Genomic DNA, 18531 nt, shown 5'->3' on the forward strand with positions numbered 1-18531 from the left:
TGGCGCGGGCGAGGGCAAGATCCGAAGGCGAGCTCGAATGTCTGCAGGCGAGGCCATCACAGGTGAGGTTGGTGGCCCGCAGGCTAGCTCGAGCGCTCTCATGGTTGTCGCCAGTCTGGCGCTAGGGTTCAACTATAAAAGGAACCCTAGCCCGAGATCTCGTGTGATTCTCCTCTCCTTCTCTCTCGCGAATTTTTCTTGGTGGCGGCGCTTCTCTTCTGCTCTCTCTCTCTCTCTCTCTCTCTCTCTCTCTCTCTCTCTCTCTCTCTTTTGTGTGAATTTGAGGGGAGATTTTAAGAGAAATTAAAGAGAGAATTGAAAGGGGATTTAAAGAAGAGGGTTATTACTTTAGCTATAGTAACAAACTTTTATTTATTGAGAGATCTCAAGTTTGAGATCTGCTCTTGTATTATAATTTCTTGTTGATTAATAAGAAAATTAATTGTGTGGCTCTCGAGGACGTAGGCAAGTTTATTGAACCTTGTTAAATCTTGGTGTATTTTTCTCTACTGTATTTTTGCTGTTTTAGGGGTTTAGCGTAGCCCTGAGTTTTTCCCAACAAAAAGTCAATCTCAAATGAAAACATATAGGCAAAATGAAAAAGGATGAAAAAAATATCAAAAACATAGCATCTTTTTTGCTAGCTACTTCCCTCTTTGTGATCACTCTACGAGAAAGGAAAGCTACACATCACCAAATATTCAAATCAATTTTCACCAAAGTCAACCCAACTTCAAAGGATATCTTCAATTTTAAATTCTTCTTCATGAAAGAAGTTGATCTACGTAAAGAGAGCACTTACAGTCTTACATGCAATCGCAATTAAAAATCTCATCCCAGTGCCATGCGCATTTGCCCACATGCATGCATGTACAAGACTCCAATGTGCTTAACAAGTATTAACCGCACTTGCAAACATAATATATACATTTTGTCCCCATGGCAAATCGTGCACGAAACTGACAGCTAGTGTGGAACTAATCGAAAGAGGGCATGTTTTAACAATTATTAAAAAGGGTAAATTCCACAAAGCCCCAGACCTTGGGGGACTTTGCATTAAACCCTCCAAAACTTTAAATAAATTTGAGAAAACCTCATCCATAGGCCGCTTCGAGGCAAACTTAATTAATTTCAGTCTAAATAGATTGGAGAACTTTGGGGGGAAGGAGAGATTTGTTGGGTTTTCCTTGGTTTCCCTTCTACGTGAAGAATGACTAAAGTTGTGTTGGGTGTTTTATATTGTAGGCTCAATAGTTTAGGTTTTAGCTAAAGTCCATTAGTCCACTTGTCCCGTATTATGTCTCTCCCAAGTGCGGGTTAAATGAGATTGAGAAAGGAAGAATTTTCACAAGAGAGAATGTTGAAAATTATGGTTAAATCTGGAATTAAACAGTGAAGGATGATGTGCTGTTATTTTAAATTTTTTAATTAACTGTTGTGCGTTTGTGAAACGCTGTGCTTAAGCAATATTTGGCCTACTGCGGTGCAAGGATCCCAAGGCCAAACTACTTCCAGGAACAGCAGTACAGTACTCTGGTGTGCACCAACCCAGTACTGTCAAGATCTCCTCAATCTATAAGACCTTTCGGTCAAGGCAAAAGATCTGGTGTGCACCAACCCAGTACTGTCAAGATCTCCTCAATCTATAAGACCTTTCGGTCAAGGCAAAAGATCTCCTCGATCTCAGAACCTTTCGATTTAGATCTCCTCAATCTATAAGACCTTTCGGTCAAGGCAAAAGATCTCCTCGATCTCAGAACCTTTCGATTTCAGGGATCCTGCGGGCACAGTTTCTTCAGCAACAGTACAACAACAACGTCAATCTGACGTTCGTATTCCAAGCTCGCGTGGGTATTCCGACGTTCGTATTCTATATTGACATTCGTATTCCACACTCGCGAGAGAGTTTCCAACAACCACCAAGAGCTGCCCAAGGGCGCTATTTATAAGCCTCTAAGACCAGCTCAAGAGTTATTAGCAATTAATGTGACTGTTATAATTCTTAATGATAATTAAGATTATAACATCAATATATTAAATTACCCTTAATGCTGTTGTAACTGCTGCATGCGGTAACTGCTGAATACGAGACAATCAATGGACGCGTTGCTACAAAACACGAGGGTCACGTCTCAGCAAATCAAACGAACCTCATTTGACAAACGGACGTCGTCAAATAAGTGAACCTCGTATGACAGACGAACCTCGTCGAACGAACGAACATAGTCAAACAGGCGAACCTCGTATGATATACGAACCTCGTCGATCGAGCGAACCTCGTCAAACAGGCGAACCTCGTATGACAGACGAACCTCGTCAATAAGCGAACCTCGTATGACAGACGAACCTCGTCGAACGAACGAACATCATCAAACAGGTGAACCTAGTATGATAGATGAACTTCATCGAACGAGCGAACCTTGTCAAACTACGAGAACGCTAGGGTCACCCTTGTGCGAATACGTAGCTCGTCCGCATGCTGCGAAGCAGCCTGCGAGGCAGACAACGTGGCGCCAAATAGCGCCACCTCGCCCCGATGCCTCCGTGCGAAGTACAAAGTGCGCCTAACAAAACGTCATTTAGCGCCTCAGCCCGATTAGCCCCGATCCCTGGCCCATTGGCCCACGGCCCATGACCCACGACCCACTAGAACTTATGAGGGATTAATTCAAATAAAACACTTCTCGGCTTGCCGTTGGCAAGATATATATATATATATAGTTTGAAAACTCATTTTGGAAAGCAGTTTTGACCAAAAAATCCAACAAAGAAAAGTGGGAAACGCCAAAAACAATGAGTTCTGCCTTGCAGTTTTTCTGCTCGACTGTCGTCTATCAACTTCAGATATTCATCCATGGTCTGATTAAGCTAAATTTTGGTGAGCAAGTAGAAGGTTCCTTCAACTTCATTTTGAAAGATCGGATCATCTATTGGTTTTGTGTAGCTTTAAAATCTGGGGTCCAAACAACAGCTAAGTTCCTAGGAGAGATTTTTCTATTTCTCTTTGTTATGTGGTTTTGATTCCATTGTTGTTGGAATTGGAGTTATGTACCCATTACGTGAGCTTGAAGAAGGTTTCTGTAACCCATTTTTTTTAAAGGAAAAATAGGGCTTTTCCCTATCAGTATGTATAAACTAAACCAAAATTTCAGGTTACAAAAGAAGATATCTTCTTATGAATGAGGCGTCGAGGCCCATTCATTAGAAGATGTCTTAAGATAAAACCAAAAAACAGTGCCAACTGAAGCCCAAAACCAAGAAAAAGCAAAAAAAAAACTGTCCAAAAACTGTTATGCATATACAAAAGAAACAAGAGTACTATCAGTAGATCAGGCCATGGAGTTGCTATCAGCACTTGATTCAAGAATGTCTTGGAGACCAGACGAACGGACGAGCTTCTTAAACTTGAGCGACTTCTTGGAGGTGGAGGCCCCTGACCAGAAGAGAATGAGGTTAACAGTCTTCTTGATGATAAACAGAGGAGAAGTCGAAATATTTGAGAAGACTAGGTCGTTACGAGCTTTCCACAAAACCCAACTAATGGTGGGGAAGCAGACGCCCCATAGAAGACGAACGGAGGCATGAATAGAGTGGTTAGAGCAGATTGCTAAACAATCTTCAATGTTGGATGGAAGAAAGCCAATACCCAGTTTGAGGAGAAAAGGAGCCCAGACTTGTTGTGCCAGGTTGCATGATAGGAAGAGGTGATCATGAGTTTCTGGTTCAGAGCAGAACGAACAGCGAGAGTCTACTAACCACCCTTGGGAGGCAAGTCTGTCTTTGGTCTTCAATCTGAGAGAACTTAGGAGCCAGAAGAAGATTTGAACTTTGCTAGGCAAGACTTTGTTCCAGATGGTAGAAAGGAGGCTGAAACGCATTCCACCATCTGTAGGCTGTCTAAAAATCACAATAGATAGCTGATCCCCATCAAAAACACCGATGATGGAAGTTACACTCTGACGACTTCCAGAAGGTTACAATTTGAAGGCTTTCACGTAGATCGCTAAAGGTTATAATCTGACGACCTTCACGACAACTGATGGAAGCTCTAATCAAACAGCCTTCATAATCAACATCGGGAGTTACAATCTGACGACTCTCACATATCAGAGAGCTAAAGCAAAGATTACAAAATGACGATCTTTGCAAAACTTCGATAGAAAGAGACTACAAATCGATGGTCTCTTCAAATCAAGCTGCGGAAGTCCTCCCCGCACACTAGCATCAATATGCACCGCGTTCATAGCCACGAACGCAGCTCAACGCAGCTCATATCACAGCTCAACGTAGCTCCAATCGCTGCCCAACGCAGCTCCAAGCGCTGCCCAACGCAACTCTATATCGCTACCAAACACAGCTTCACTCGCTGCCAGACGCAGCTCAAATCACCGCCAGACGCAGCTTCCAAATCGCTGCAAACACAGCTCAGACGTAGATTCCAACGCTGCAAACGCAGCTTCTAATTGCTGCGTCTGAGCTTCCAGACGATGCGTTCAAGCTTCCAGACACTGCGTTTGGACACAGAATTCATGCCAGAATGCAGGATCTGCGTTTGACTCGTTCAAACACGAGTTGAACGGTTTCAAAACCATTTCCCACGATCTGAGGGGATCACAACTCCACTCAGGAGTGATTTAAGGGGTGGTTACATCGCATTAGCCCCACTTAGGAGCGAATTAAGGAGGTTGTTACACCCCTTAATCCTCTATAAATAACTAAGAAATCAACTTAGTTCGGGGCTGGATCTTTCGGGGCGGTCGGTTGGAACTTCTTAGCTCATCAACATGATCCTTAGAGCATTTCTGCAGCTTGGGAGATCTGCAACAAGAGCTTCTTCATCCTTGGCTTGAGAACCGATTCTCGATTCAAATCAACTCTTTTTCGAGAGTTTCCAACTCATTCAGAGTTATCAACTCGTCCAGAGTTTCAAACTTGCCACGCAAGTTCTCCACAACGTCAAATCGTGAGGAGAAGATCATGTTCCAGTGAAACAAGACGTCGGATCGTCAACGAGAAGCAAACTCGACGCGAGCATTCGAGGGAGGCATCTCATCGCTACCGTGAAGAACCCAGAATAAAACAAAGGGGAGAATCCAGATCGTTCTCTTCTCTTTTGTAATCAGGAAATCCAATTGTAACTGAGATTAAAGGAATACAAATCAATTTTCTTTCATTTCTTTTACTACAAATTTTCCACAAACAAAAGATGGCGACTCTGCTGGGGACAAGCTTCTCTGACGAAGAAGTGGTGGCGCAATCCGACGTTCATCTCATTGGAACAACCGTCGAAACTCTTATTGTAGAGTTTGATCAAGCCAAGTTTGAGGAGGCCCTCTCCTCCGGATCCCTTAGTCACAAGGCTATGCGCAAGATCCACAAAGTCTCCAAGGAGACTAAAGCTCCAACTGCTCCAATTGTAGCCGAACCGCCTAAGGAAGACTGCTCGGATATCCCCTCCCCCGATGGAGTGGGCTCAGCTTTAGCCAAACCCGCACCAAGACAACGGGTATCGGGTCGAAAGATGCCTATGGAGGCGACAAAGGCCTTGAAGCAGGCTAAGAAGAACGTCGCTCGATGAAGAAGAAGATCTCGACGACGAGCACAACTTCGAGAATGCCGATCCTCAAGTCAACATGAGCTTCGTGTGAAGAAGAAGATCTCGACGACGAGCACAACTTCGAGAATGCCGATCCTCAAGTCAACATGAGCTTCGTGTTTGTGAGCCTAAACGCGACCCTATGCCCTGCGTTTCTATTTCAGAATGCAAGTATCGCGTCTATGAGCCCAAACATAGGCTCTGTGTGAAGAAGACTGAGCGCAACCCTCAGGGGCGCGTTCCACAAAATGAACGCAACCCTCAGGGGTGCGTTCCACAAAATAAACGCAACTCTCAAATATGCGTTTCATCAGCAAAACCTGAAGCTCAGGCATGCGTTCAGTTGGTGAAATTCAATACTGAACCTGGTGTATACCGTGGAGCTTCGGGGCGCTGCCCCGAACCCCGCCGGGGGGTATTCCATCCCCCCCGGACCCCCTGGCCAGGGGCGCGCCGCCCCCTGGACCCCCGGCTCGCTGACCGGGCAGCGAGACCCCCGAATACTCTGCGTAGTGCGACTAGATTGAGGAGCGGATGTCAAAAGTCCATGGATTCAAGGCATCTCAACCAGATCCATGTTCACCAAGAGCCAGTCCTGTCCAATCATGGACTGGGGGTTCTGCTCATATGCGGCCAAACTATTGGTGTTCGACCAATTTACGAACGTTGCTTTGCCCAACCAACGACGACGTTCTCACAGGAAGAAGTCTCCAGAGACTGAATATCCTGAGGTCACTATCAATGTGATCAGCAGAGGGAAAGCCTCAGGTCCTAGTCCCGATAATTCTGAGACAAGTCGTTCACCGACCGTCAGAGAAATCGCTAACGAGTTTGAAGGAGTCTACCAATGCACTCGGACGCGAACAGGAGCCATTCCCTCTATCAACTATCGGTGGTTAGCCAGAGGAACCAATTCTGATGATGAACACTCAGCCATTGCAGAGTCCCAACCATCAAGCTCTTTTGTTGAACATGAGAGCTCCGCCTATATGACGGGAAACCACGAAGACCTGGTAAGGAGAATTGCTGAGCAGGAGGCCATGCTCAAATCTCAGCAGGAGGTCATTAATGAACTCATGGCCCTGTTGACTCAACTCGTCGCAGACAAGGCCAAATCTCAGAAGACAGTTTCGCCACCTAGGCAAGAATCCTCCCGGAGAGGAAAAACTTCTTCATCCCGACCTCACACAAGCAAATGGAAGGGAAAAGTGGTTGATGACACGGCTTCTGACCAAGAAGCCCACAACCTAGAATATTCCTCTGATGAAGGAAGAGAGACGGAGAACGAGCAGAATCTCCAGTCTGCAAAAATGGAAGAAGCGAGCTCCAAGAAGAGGGAGTTGTCAGACCCTATCCTGCCGAATGGGATGCATCCCCTTATCCTCCCAAATTTGAAGTCCCGACGCTACAAACTTTTGACGGCACAGGATCACCGAACCAACATATCTATCATTTTAAGTCACAGACTGGGAATGTGATATCAAATGATGCCATACTGGCTCGATTATTCATTGGCACCCTCAAGGGAGTTGCCTTTGAATGGTTTAGGAAACTTCCTGTGGGATGTATCCAAAAGTGGACAGATCTAGAGAGACTCTTCCTGTCAAGATTCTTTGAAGAGGATACAGAAGTCTCCATCCATACCCTTCTCGCCACTAAGCAGAAGAAGAGGGAGTCCGTCAAAAAGCCCCCATCCATACCCTTCTCGCCACTAAGCAGAAGAAGAGGGAGTCCGTCAAAGCCTTCGTCAAAAGGTTTCGAAAAATGGCTCTGCGATGTTCGTCAGGTATGACACAGTATACCCTAGTGGAGACCTGTCGGCACAATTTGCAAACCGACCTCCTAGCCCGAATCGGAGTTGCAGAATGTCGTTCTTGGAGACAACTAATCTCTCAAGGCGAACAGGCTCAAAAGATTATTGCCAGGATCAAAACTGAAGAACAAAGTAGGCAGGATCAACCTGAGCAATCAGACCAAGCCCAATATTCTCCTGAGCAATCGGACCAAGCCCAATCTCCTCAGTCAGAAGGGGAAGATACTACGACCACTAAAGCTAATCCTCTTCAGTAGGATGACGGGTCTACTAAAACTATCACGTTAACAGTTACCTATGATAGTCAAACTCATCAGATAATGGCCTACCAGGTGATGTGCCTCTATTCTGACTTTATGAATAGTGCCCCACTAGGTGATGTGCCTTGTCTATCTCTTTTTATTCCCCTGCTAAGTCTTAATCAAGACTGGGGGTTGGTTACTTGGAATCCATTGGATTAAGAGTAATAAATCTTTCACATCGTCAAGTTAACATTACACTTCTTACGATCATCACCCCCACAGAGTATGAATGCAGCTGGCATCGCTCCAATTTTTCACGTTAATAATACACCTCTGACAATCAACTTATCAATCCTTGTCAATAGGATGATAGGTCCTCAAAATTGCTCAAATCGCAATCTTCCCCAGCAAGACACTAAGTCTTCAAAATCTTAGTATCAAAATTCATCGCTCCTGATGATAAACTCATTTAGCAATTCTCCCTAGTGAGACGCTAGTCCCCAAAAATCTTGTTCAAATCACAAGTACACATCCTCTTGTCATGTTAACACCATACCTCTGACAATCCACTTATCAATCCTCGTCAATAGGATGATAAGTCCACAAAGTTGCTCCAAGCGCAACACATTCCTGTCACGTTAACAATATACCTCTGACAATAATCCACTTATCAATCCTCGTCAATAGGATGATAAGTCTCCAAAGTTGCTCCAAGCGCAACACATTCCTATCACGTTAACACTAAACCTCTGACAACAATCCACTTATCAATCCTCGTCAATAGGATGATAAGTCCACAAAGTTGCTCCAATCGCAACACATTCCTGTCACGTTAATAATATACCTCTGACAAAATTCACTTATCAATCCTCGTCAATAGGATGATAAGTCCACAAAGTTCCTCCAATCGCAACACACATCCTGTCACGTTTAACACTAAACCTCTGACAAATTCACTTATAAATCCTCGTCAATAGGATGATAAGTTCACAAAGTTGCTCCAATCGCCACAAAGTTGCTCTGATCGCAATACATTCTTGTCACGTTAACATCATACCTCTGACAACCCACTTATCAATCCTCGTCAATAGGATGATAAGTCCACAAAGTTGCTCCAATCGCAACATTATCTTGTCACGTTAACATCATACCTCTGACAACCTACTTATCAATCCTCTTCAATCGGATGATAAGTCCACAAAGCTGCTCCAATCGCAACACCTTCCTGTCACGTTAACATCACACCTCTGACAAAATCCACTTATCGACTCTCCCCAATAGAGCGATAGGTCTTAAAATTGCCCCGATCGCAATATTCTTCTTGTCACGTTAATATCACACCTCTGACAAAATCCCCTTATCGACTCTCCCCAATAGAGCGATAGGTCTTCAAAATTGCCCCGATCGCAATATTCTTCTTGTCACGTTAATATCACACCTCTGACAAAATCCACTTATCGACTCTCTTCAATAGAGCGATAGGTCCATAAAATACTGTTAGGTTAACATCACACCTCTAACAGTCAAACCCCCCAATGAACTTGTTAATCCTTTTTCAACAAGAATAGCAAGTTTTCATTATAAAATCCCCAGTGGATTAAAGATTTTCTGAAGTTATCCCAGTGATAATAAAGAAAATTTCTGAATTTTACTCTAAGTGAAAATTCATGCCAAGTTAATATTACACCTCTATCACTTCCAACTTTTTTTTCAGTGTTTCAAGTAACACAGGAAGAAATAACGACAAAGTCTACGTATTCAACATCGTAGCACCAAAATCCATGCCTTTTACGCATGGGGGACTTTATCTCGATCCCTAATTAGAGATAAGCCTACGCCTAACACGCGTTGCCGGTTAGTCGTTTCCCGTGAAAATGACAAAGTCTATGTATTCAAAATCATAGCATCAAGTCTAAGAGGGTTCATTCTCTTAGCACAACGTTACATGTGGAACGGACTTAGACAATCCACATGCTAGCCCGACTCAAACGGTAGTCGGTAAAGGCTTATCAAATCCGTTGATGGCTGAGGGTTTGCCAAAAATCCTACGCACGTATGCAAGCCCGTCAACTTAATGGATGTGAGTCGAGACTTAAAACAGATGCGCCAAAGACAAGTCTCAAAGACTTAGTCAAAAATGCACGGAAGCCACTTCCATGTCTTAAGTCAAAACGTTGAGGTCAGACCCGCGATGCAAAAACCGAACGCCGAGGTCACACCCGTGTTCCAAATTCAACATGCAAGGGTGAGACCCGCATCTCAAAGTTCAAAATGCAGGGTCCACCCCCACATTCCAGAAGCAGGATTATGACGCATACCTTCACATAGGTCCTACGTGGCAAATCTCTTCAACCAAGATGCCTTCGAAGCAAGTGCAGAGAATAAATCCTTTACCACAAGGAATCAACAGCTCCAAGATCAGAGTTGAGATCCAAAGTATTCCGAAAATTCGTCCCAGTCAACCGCGAACTTTCGAAAACTTTGGAGGGGGTTCTGTAGGCTGTCAAAAAAATCACAATAGATAGCTGATCCCCATCAAACACCGATGATGGAAGTTACAATCTGACGACTTCCAGAAGGCTACAATTTGAAGACTTTCACGTAGATCGCTGAAGGTTACAATCTGACGACCTTCACGACAACCGATGAGAGCTCTAGTTTAACAGCCTTCACCATCAACATCGAGAGTTACAATCTGACGACTCTTGCATATCAAAGAGCTAAAGTAAAGATTACAAAATGACGATCTTTGCAACGCTTCGACAGAAAGAGACTACAAATCAATGGTCTCTTCAAATCAAGACGTGGAAGTCCTCCCCGCGTACCAGCATCAAGATGCGCCGTGTTCATAGTCACGAACGCAGCTCAAATACAGCTCCAAAAGTTGCAAACGCAGCTTAAATCGCCACTGGACGCAGCTCTATTCGCTGCCCGACGCAGCTCAACATCGCTGCCCGACGCAGCTCAACATCGCTGCACAACGCAGCTCAATATCGCTGCACAACGTAGCTCTATTCGCCGCCCAACGCAGCTTCACTCGCTGTCAAACGCAGCTCCATCGCTGCTCAAACGCAGCTCCATCACTGCCCAAACGCAGCTTCCAAGCTGCCAAACGCAGCTTCCAACAAAACACTGCGTCCGAGCTTCCAGACACTGCGTTTGAACGCAGAATTTACACCGGAACGCGGATTTTGCGGTTAATTCGTTCAAACAAGAGCTGAACAGTTTCAAAACCGTTTCCCACGATCTGAGGGGATCACAACTCCACTCAGGAGTGATTTAAGGGGCGATTACATCACATTAGCCCCACTTAGGAGCGAATTAAGGAGGTGGTTACACCCCTTAATCCCCTATAAATAACTAAGAAATCAACTTAGTTCGGGGCTGGATCTTTCGGGGCGATCGGTTGGAACTTCTTAGCTCATCAACATGATCCTTAGAGCATTTCTGCAGCTTGGGAGATCTGCAACAAGAGCTTCTTCATCCTTAGCTTGAGAACCGATTCTCGATTCAAATCAACTCTTTTTCGAGAGTTTCCAACTCATTCAGAGTTATCAAGCTTGAGAACCGATTCTCGATTCAAATCAACTCTTTTTCGAGAGTTTCCAACTCATTCAGAGTTATCAACTCGTCCAGAGTTTCAAACTTGCCACGCAAGTTCTCCACAACGTCAAATCGTGAGGAGAAGATCATGTTCCAGTGAAACAAGACGTCGGATCGTCAACGAGAAGCAAACTCGACGCGAGCATTCGAGGGAGGCATCTCATCGCTACCGTGAAGAACCCAGAATTAAACAAAGGGGAGAATCCAGATCGTTCTCTTCTCTTTTGTAATCAGGAAATCCAATTGTAACTGAGATTAAAGGAATACAAATCAATTTTCTTTTATTTCTTTTACTACAAATTTTCCACAAACACCATCATCTAAAAGATGATGAAAAGATTTGATCGTATAGAGCTTGGATGCTGTTAAAGACCAGGAGGGACTGTCTGCCATCACGGACAGCACAAGATTGGAAGCTGAAAAGTACTGAGATAAGGCTAACACTTGATCCCTGGCCTCAGCACTACTAGGACGCCTAATAATAGGTTTCCATACCCATCTGGGACCCTGCCATCTCCCTTGAGAAGAGATGGATACATGATTGGAGAAGGCAAGGTCGTATGCTCTGGGAAATAGGCTAGCAAGAGTATTGTCTCCAGACCACTTGTCTTCCCAAAAACAGACCCCATTGTCGTTGCCAAGGGACCACCTGATAAAAGGAGAGAAGGTACGGTAGCAGGAGTGCACATCTTTCCAGAATTTGGAGCACTGATTAGGAGGGGATTGACTGTGGAGATTGAACGAGAAGACTGATTGTAGCACCTTGCCGACATGATGATCATTGTCCAAAAAATTCCAGAGCCATTTGGAGAGAAAGTGATGAAGGTTGATGACACCCAATCCTCCGCATACTTTGTGAGTGCAGACAATCCCCCATTTGATCGGGTTATTGCCTGAAGAGCTATATGGAGCCTTGCCCCAGAGGAAGTTACGTCTGATCTTGTCAATTTTCTTGATGATCCGGGAGGGGAGTTTGAAGAACGACATATAATATAGAGGGATGGATGAGAGCACTGAGTTAAGAAGAACAAGACGGCCGCCAATGGACAAGAATTTACTTTTCCATAGAGATAATTTACGGTGGAGGGAGTCCAACAGAGGTTGCCAGTCTGCTCTGGAAAGAGAGCCTCGTTTGATTGGGAGGCCAAGATATTTGAAGGGTGGTGATGCGAAAGGGCAATTAAGAATGTTTGCCAGGATAGGTCCTTTAGTAGTAGATTTATCACTGTAGAACATGTTAGATTTGGCAAAGTTGATGGCTAGACCCGAAACATTTTCAAACATATACAGGATAGATTTGATGTTGCAGATGTCGGATGTGGTTGCTTTGCAAAAGAGGATTGTATCGTCTGCAAATTGAAGTGATTTGATATCATTGAGCTTGCCCTTGAGATGAAGTTCAGATAGATCACCATGGTCGCAACTATTGATGAGCATCCTACAGAGGACGTCAGCAACAAGGAGAAAAAGCATAGGAAAGAGAGGGTCTCCTTGTTTGAGTCCTCTAAAGCAGAGGAAGGAATTGGACGCAGTGCCATTAACGATGACTGAAGATTTAGAAGAGATCAGAGAGGATTTGATCCAAGAACACCATCTAGGGCCAAAGCCTCTAGCCTGGAGCAAGGACAGAAGGAAATCCCAGTCCACACAGTCGAACGCTTTGGAGAAATCGATTTTGAGGATGCAGGCCTCGATCTTTTTAGAGAAGCATTGATTGATCATCTCATGACCTAAGACAATGGAGTCAATGGTAGATTTGCCACCTTGGAAGGCCGCTTGAGAGGGATGGACCAAGGAAGACAGGAGAGGGCTGAGACGGTTAGCAAGCACTTTGGTGAAGATTTTGAACATACTATTAAGGAGGCTGATAGGTCTGAAGTCAGAGACAATGTTAGGAGATGAAATTTTGGGGATGAGGGTAATGAGGGAGTGGTTAAAAATGTGAAGGTGGGATCTATCATTGAAGATGTGAGAGAAGAAGGCTAGGATATCGGATTTTAAGAGGTCCCAGAACGATTGGAAGAAGAGAATTGGGAATCCATCTGGGCCCGGAGTTTTATCAGGATGAAGATCGAAGATGGCATTTCTAATCTCAGTTTCAGAGAAAGGAAGGTCCAGGGAGGAGAGGGAGGGGTTTGGAGAGGGGTAGAGGTGGTTCCAGTCCAGCTGGAAGGAAGGAGGATGTGAGGATTTGAAATGATTGGAGAAGTGGTGGTAGAAGACTTTAAGTTTGTCAGTCTCAGAGGAAATGAGAGTGTTGTTAAAGAGGAGGGGAGGGATAAAGTTCTTTCTCCTATGGTAGGAAGCCATTTTGTGGAAGAAGGAGGTGTTTGAGTCGCCTTCCTGGAGCCATTTGATTCTGGACCTTTGCTTCCAGTAAACTTCTTCTTAATAGGCTAAAGAGGACAGATAGAATTTAAGGGAAGATCTGTGAGAAATTTCGGAGGGGAGAAGAGGTCTGGATTCCTCAAAGGTATTTAAAGATAGGATAGCTTTAAGGGTGGCTGATTTACAGGAGGTGATGGATCCAAAGACGTTTCTCTTCCACCATTTGAGCATACGTTTAAGAATTTTGAGTTTGAGGTGAAGAGACTGAATAGGGTTACCTTCGCAAGAAAAGCTGTTCCAGCAAGATGCAACAAAAGGAGAGAAGGAGGGGTGGGAGAACCAGGTCTTATCCAATCTGAAAGGAGGTCTGGGTGAAGGACAGGAGGTATCAAGAATGATGAATTCATGGTCTGAACAAGAGGAGGGGTAACAGTACTGTACTGAAGATGGAAACTTAGAATCAAAGTCCGAAGAAATAAGAAATCTGTCAAGTCTGGCCATAGTGGGAGAAGATCTCATGCTTGACCAGGTGAAAAGTTTACCATTTAGAGGGAGGTCGAGGAGGTTAAGGGAATCTATTAGGAGCTGGAAGTTGGAGATATCTGAAGTGGAGGGGGGCCTATTACTTCTCTCTGAGGCAGCTGATGTAACATTAAAGTCTCCAAAGAGGGACCATGGGAAAGGGAACATGACTCTAATTCTGCGAAGCTCCCACCAACAGACATCTCTGTCTGCCTTGTCGGTGGGGGCGTAAACAGAAGAAGCAAGAAAGAGCCAGTTAAGGGCTTTATGACGAAGGACAGCTGAGACCAAGAAGATGCCAATGTAGGAATCAATGCATTCAAACAAGTTGTCATTCCAGCCCAGGAGAACACCCCCTCTAGATTCTATAGCATCTAATTGAAGCCAGGAAGAGATTTTAGGACCACCAGTACACTTGAGAACATGGGGTCTAGGGGAATTAAGTTTAGATTCTTGAATCCCTATGAGGTCTACAGAGGAAAAGGAAATGGTATCTTTTACCAGTCTTTTCTCGTGATTTTTACTCACCGATTTGGAGATGGACTTTTCTCGTGATTTTTACTCACCGATTTGGAGGGGGTTTCCACGTAAAAATCCGGTGTTCTTTTGTGACTGTGGTTGGTTGTTCTTTGTTATTCTTGATTGATTCATATTTGCATTCATTCAATTCCTAGTCTTACATTTGATCTTGAACTTGGGATCCTCTCTTTGGTTCCCATCAATTGAAGATTTTCAAAGCGACTGAGGTGGTAATAGGAAGAATGTTGAAGTTTAGTGATGAGATATTTAGTATATCTTTTATCTTTTATATTAATGTTTATGACAATTTTCAATAGTTCGCAGAGGTTTGTATGATTTTAAATGTTTATGAGGATTTTTCACTAGTTATGAAGTCTATTAATTAAGGAGGTTTTATGTAAAGTCACCTAAAGTTTGGGGGTGCTATGGTATTCTCATTCGTCAAAATGCAACCATTTGTCAATAACGGACATGTGTACTTCTGCATGCAATGCCCCAATCAAATTGTCGGCCAAGACTAATAAGGATCCCAACTTAGCCGACGCGTCGAGTCGACATATTTACGAGTCGACTCGAAAGGTGGTACTTATCGATCCTCTTATCGAAGATGACTTACGACGAGCCCACTCGACCAGTTACTCGACGCCTCGCGAGTTCAACTCGAAAGGCGTTACTTCTCGGCGAAGCTAAAGAACGACAACTTCATCCTCGAGTCTCTCCCACTGACAATGTGTCAGCATCATATTTAATGCATGGCAGGCGCATCATGCCTCTAGCCCCGATAGCCTTCATGACTCATCGAACCAAATAGGCACTGCCATGCCTCTGATCACTTCTCATTTAATGCTGAGGTGATCTCTCCTCCACTAGCCGAGTGACACGTGTAAAGCAGGCTCTGACGTACCAGCCACGCCGCGCTCGCTCATCGCCATCCTGTGCTCGGTCACAATGGCGATTCTACCCTTGTACCATCAGTATAAATAGAAGTACTATTCTAACCTAAATGAGACTTTTTGCCTTTTGGATCTCTCATCTAAAAAACCCTTTTACTGCAAGCTATACTGCACCAAAGAACTCACGTAGTTTTTTATTTTCCTCACTCAAGTTCACCAGCTGACTTGATCGTCAGATGAATCACTGGGGAACTAGTCCCCGTCCTCTCACGAACTGTTACTTGTGCAGGCTTCAGCCGCTAAACTCAGAACCGCATATTCGGGGAAGGGCCGGGCACTAGAATTCATCCGGGATTGACACGGTTAAAGAGTTTATGCGCGCTTACGTTCACAATATGCACTTGTGGAAGCCGCCCATTATGAACCAACAAATATAATTGATTATTAGTAATTTATTAGCAATGGCTTAACACATTCCTGCACAAACTTTAGTAACTCGCTATAAAAAGATGAGCTTAAGGCTTTAGAGAAGCATCATTAGTAAAGTTGAGTAGCAGCAATTATCAGCTAGCGAGGATGAAGGGTTTCAAATTTGTGACCAGAAGTGGCTTGATCTTTGCAGTTCTGGGCTACTTGTGTTTAGCTCAATGCGTTCGATGCCAACTGACTACGGATTTTTATGCAACTAGCTGTCCTAATGTCTTTAAGCTAGTTCGAAGCGCAGTGTTCAGTGCTCTACAGAACGAAATGAGAATGGCTGGATCTCTCCTTCGCCTGCACTTTCATGATTGTTTCGTTGATGTGAGTCATGTCTAAACTTTGTTATATCCCTGCAATTATAAAGCTATGCCCTTGGTTTTTTAGCAAGGTAGTAAACATCGTGAGTCGAAGGTAGTTAAATCTTTAATATTTTTGAAATTTGCTCCTCAGATCATTGAAATTGACATTTAGTCCCTCATATTCTATTAGTTATTTCATATTAGTCATTGCACTTAATATATCAGTTGATTTGGACTTTGACGAGAATATTTCATTTAAGTTGTAACTTTTTATCATGGATTTCGAGACATACCTCTCTGTTTAGGCTATTTCAAACGTAAACTAATTTTATTAAACTTGTTTAACTCCTCATATATACTTGAGTTTCCGGACCAATTAAATTTGATTCATTAAAATCGATTCTTTTAAATTCTGAGAATTTTATTGAGGAGACGTGGAATTGAGGGTAGAAATGTAATCCAACATATCGTGCTAACAGCTAACCCAACCTGAGTCAGCAATTTTGGTTGTAGACAAATTTGAAGTAACTAATAATATTTGATGGACTAAATAGCAATTTCAGCGATTTGAGGGCTCAATTTCAAAATATTAAAGATATAAGGGACTGGTATTGAAAAAAAAAAGAAATCCTTCGTAAAATAATCACCACAATAATTTCAGTCATGCGATTGATTAATTTGTTCTGAACAGGGTTGTGATGGATCGATCCTTCTTGATGGAAGTGACAGTGAGAAATTCGCGATACCAAACAAGAACTCGATCAGGGGATTCGATGTCATTGATACGATAAAGACTTCAGTCGAAAATTCATGCAGCGGAATCGTCTCTTGTGCTGATATAGTTGCCATTGCCGCAAGAGATTCAATAGTTCTGGCAAGTCAATTAATTTACAAAACTAAATTAATAAAAATTTTGCTAATAAGATTTGATATTAATTGGGATTAATTATCTCATTGAATTGCAGAGCGGGGGGCCTTCGTATAAACCGTTATTAGGAAGGAGAGATTCTCTGGTGTCAAACCAGTCAGCTGCTAATAACTTGCCTTCACCATTTGACCCCATTGACACAATTATCGCTAAGTTTGCTGCAGTGGGATTAAATACTACTGATGTCGTTGCTTTGTCAGGTAATTAATTAAATTTGTTAGTCAAATTAAATTGACTGTTTAACATTCTAATCATTCGAAAGCATGATTTGTTGACTTGTTACAATTTTGGGGTAGACTGGTCATTTGGGAGTAGTTTAGGGAATATTGTTTTTTTAAAATAGAATGTCTGGGAAGATTAAGAAGTAAGCGTCTGTTCCTTTAAAAAAATGTGGGTCGCTGTCACCCCCTTGCTGTCGGGTTTGGACTATGATATCTTACAGTGTGTTTAGGAGATGACTTAGCGAATGGAAGGAATGGGAAAAGTTCTCCTTCCTTCCCTTCCCCTTCATTACACTCCAATTATGGGGTGCAAGATTTTGGCTCAAATCTTCCCGTCTCCCCTCATCTATCCTCTTAAATGGAACTCCCAAACAAGATTAAAATTAGTTTTTTCTTCCCCTCCCCCTCTCTATCCTCCATCCAAACAGGCCATTAGAGTAAGCGTTGGATTTGAACGCGAAAACCTTTTGGCGTAGTTCTAAATTAGGCTACTCATAAGGGCCTTAACTGTTATTGCCTCAGTGACCTATATATCCATACGACAATTTTTGTTGATAAAGAGGGCCTTGGCCCATATTATTATAAAGGGTTAATTGCACAAAGAATATTATACACCTTTGTATCGGAGCTTACCGTGCCTGTAATTTAATTTTAAATTTTTTTGAACTCTTTTTGCCTTCAGTGAAATGTGACAGACCATGGATGATGCTAAGAAGTTAAAAAGTCAAAAAAATGAATAAATAAATAATAAAAACAACGAGGATAAAAGAAAACATCTGATCGTATCTCTAGTATAACCATTTATATCATAGATTGATCCGAGTTAAGAAATCATGACCAGGCAATTTATCTTGAAACTCTAAGGACATGTGTTATCTCATTCCATGGTTGGTTCCATAATTTTTTGATTCAAGAAAAAGTACTTTATGCCAAAATTACAAATTACAAAATATGAAATATGATGATATCACGTTATGCTCCTCCCTTAATACAAATCGGCTTATTGTTTCATTTGAAACAAATTAATTTAGGCGCCCACACGATCGGCCGAGCCCGCTGCGCCGTCTTCAGCAACCGCCTATTCAAC

At 43.1% G+C, this 18531-nt stretch overlaps 1 protein-coding gene across 1 annotated transcript in view; it reads left to right on the forward strand.

The window, feature by feature from the left end:
• Positions 16044–18531, forward strand: part of LOC109833562 (peroxidase N-like) — a 3056-nt gene continuing 568 nt past the window's right edge. Inside the window, 4 exon segments of the mRNA XM_020401281.1 lie at positions 16044–16317; positions 16987–17169; positions 17261–17423; positions 18476–18529. Coding sequence (XP_020256870.1) covers positions 16093–16317; positions 16987–17169; positions 17261–17423; positions 18476–18529 — 625 coding nt within the window. The 5' untranslated portion in view covers positions 16044–16092.

The sequence above is a fragment of the Asparagus officinalis genome, chromosome 3 (genome assembly GCF_001876935.1).
Source record: "Asparagus officinalis chromosome 3, Aspof.V1, whole genome shotgun sequence".
Classification (NCBI taxonomy): Eukaryota; Viridiplantae; Streptophyta; class Magnoliopsida; order Asparagales; family Asparagaceae; genus Asparagus; species Asparagus officinalis.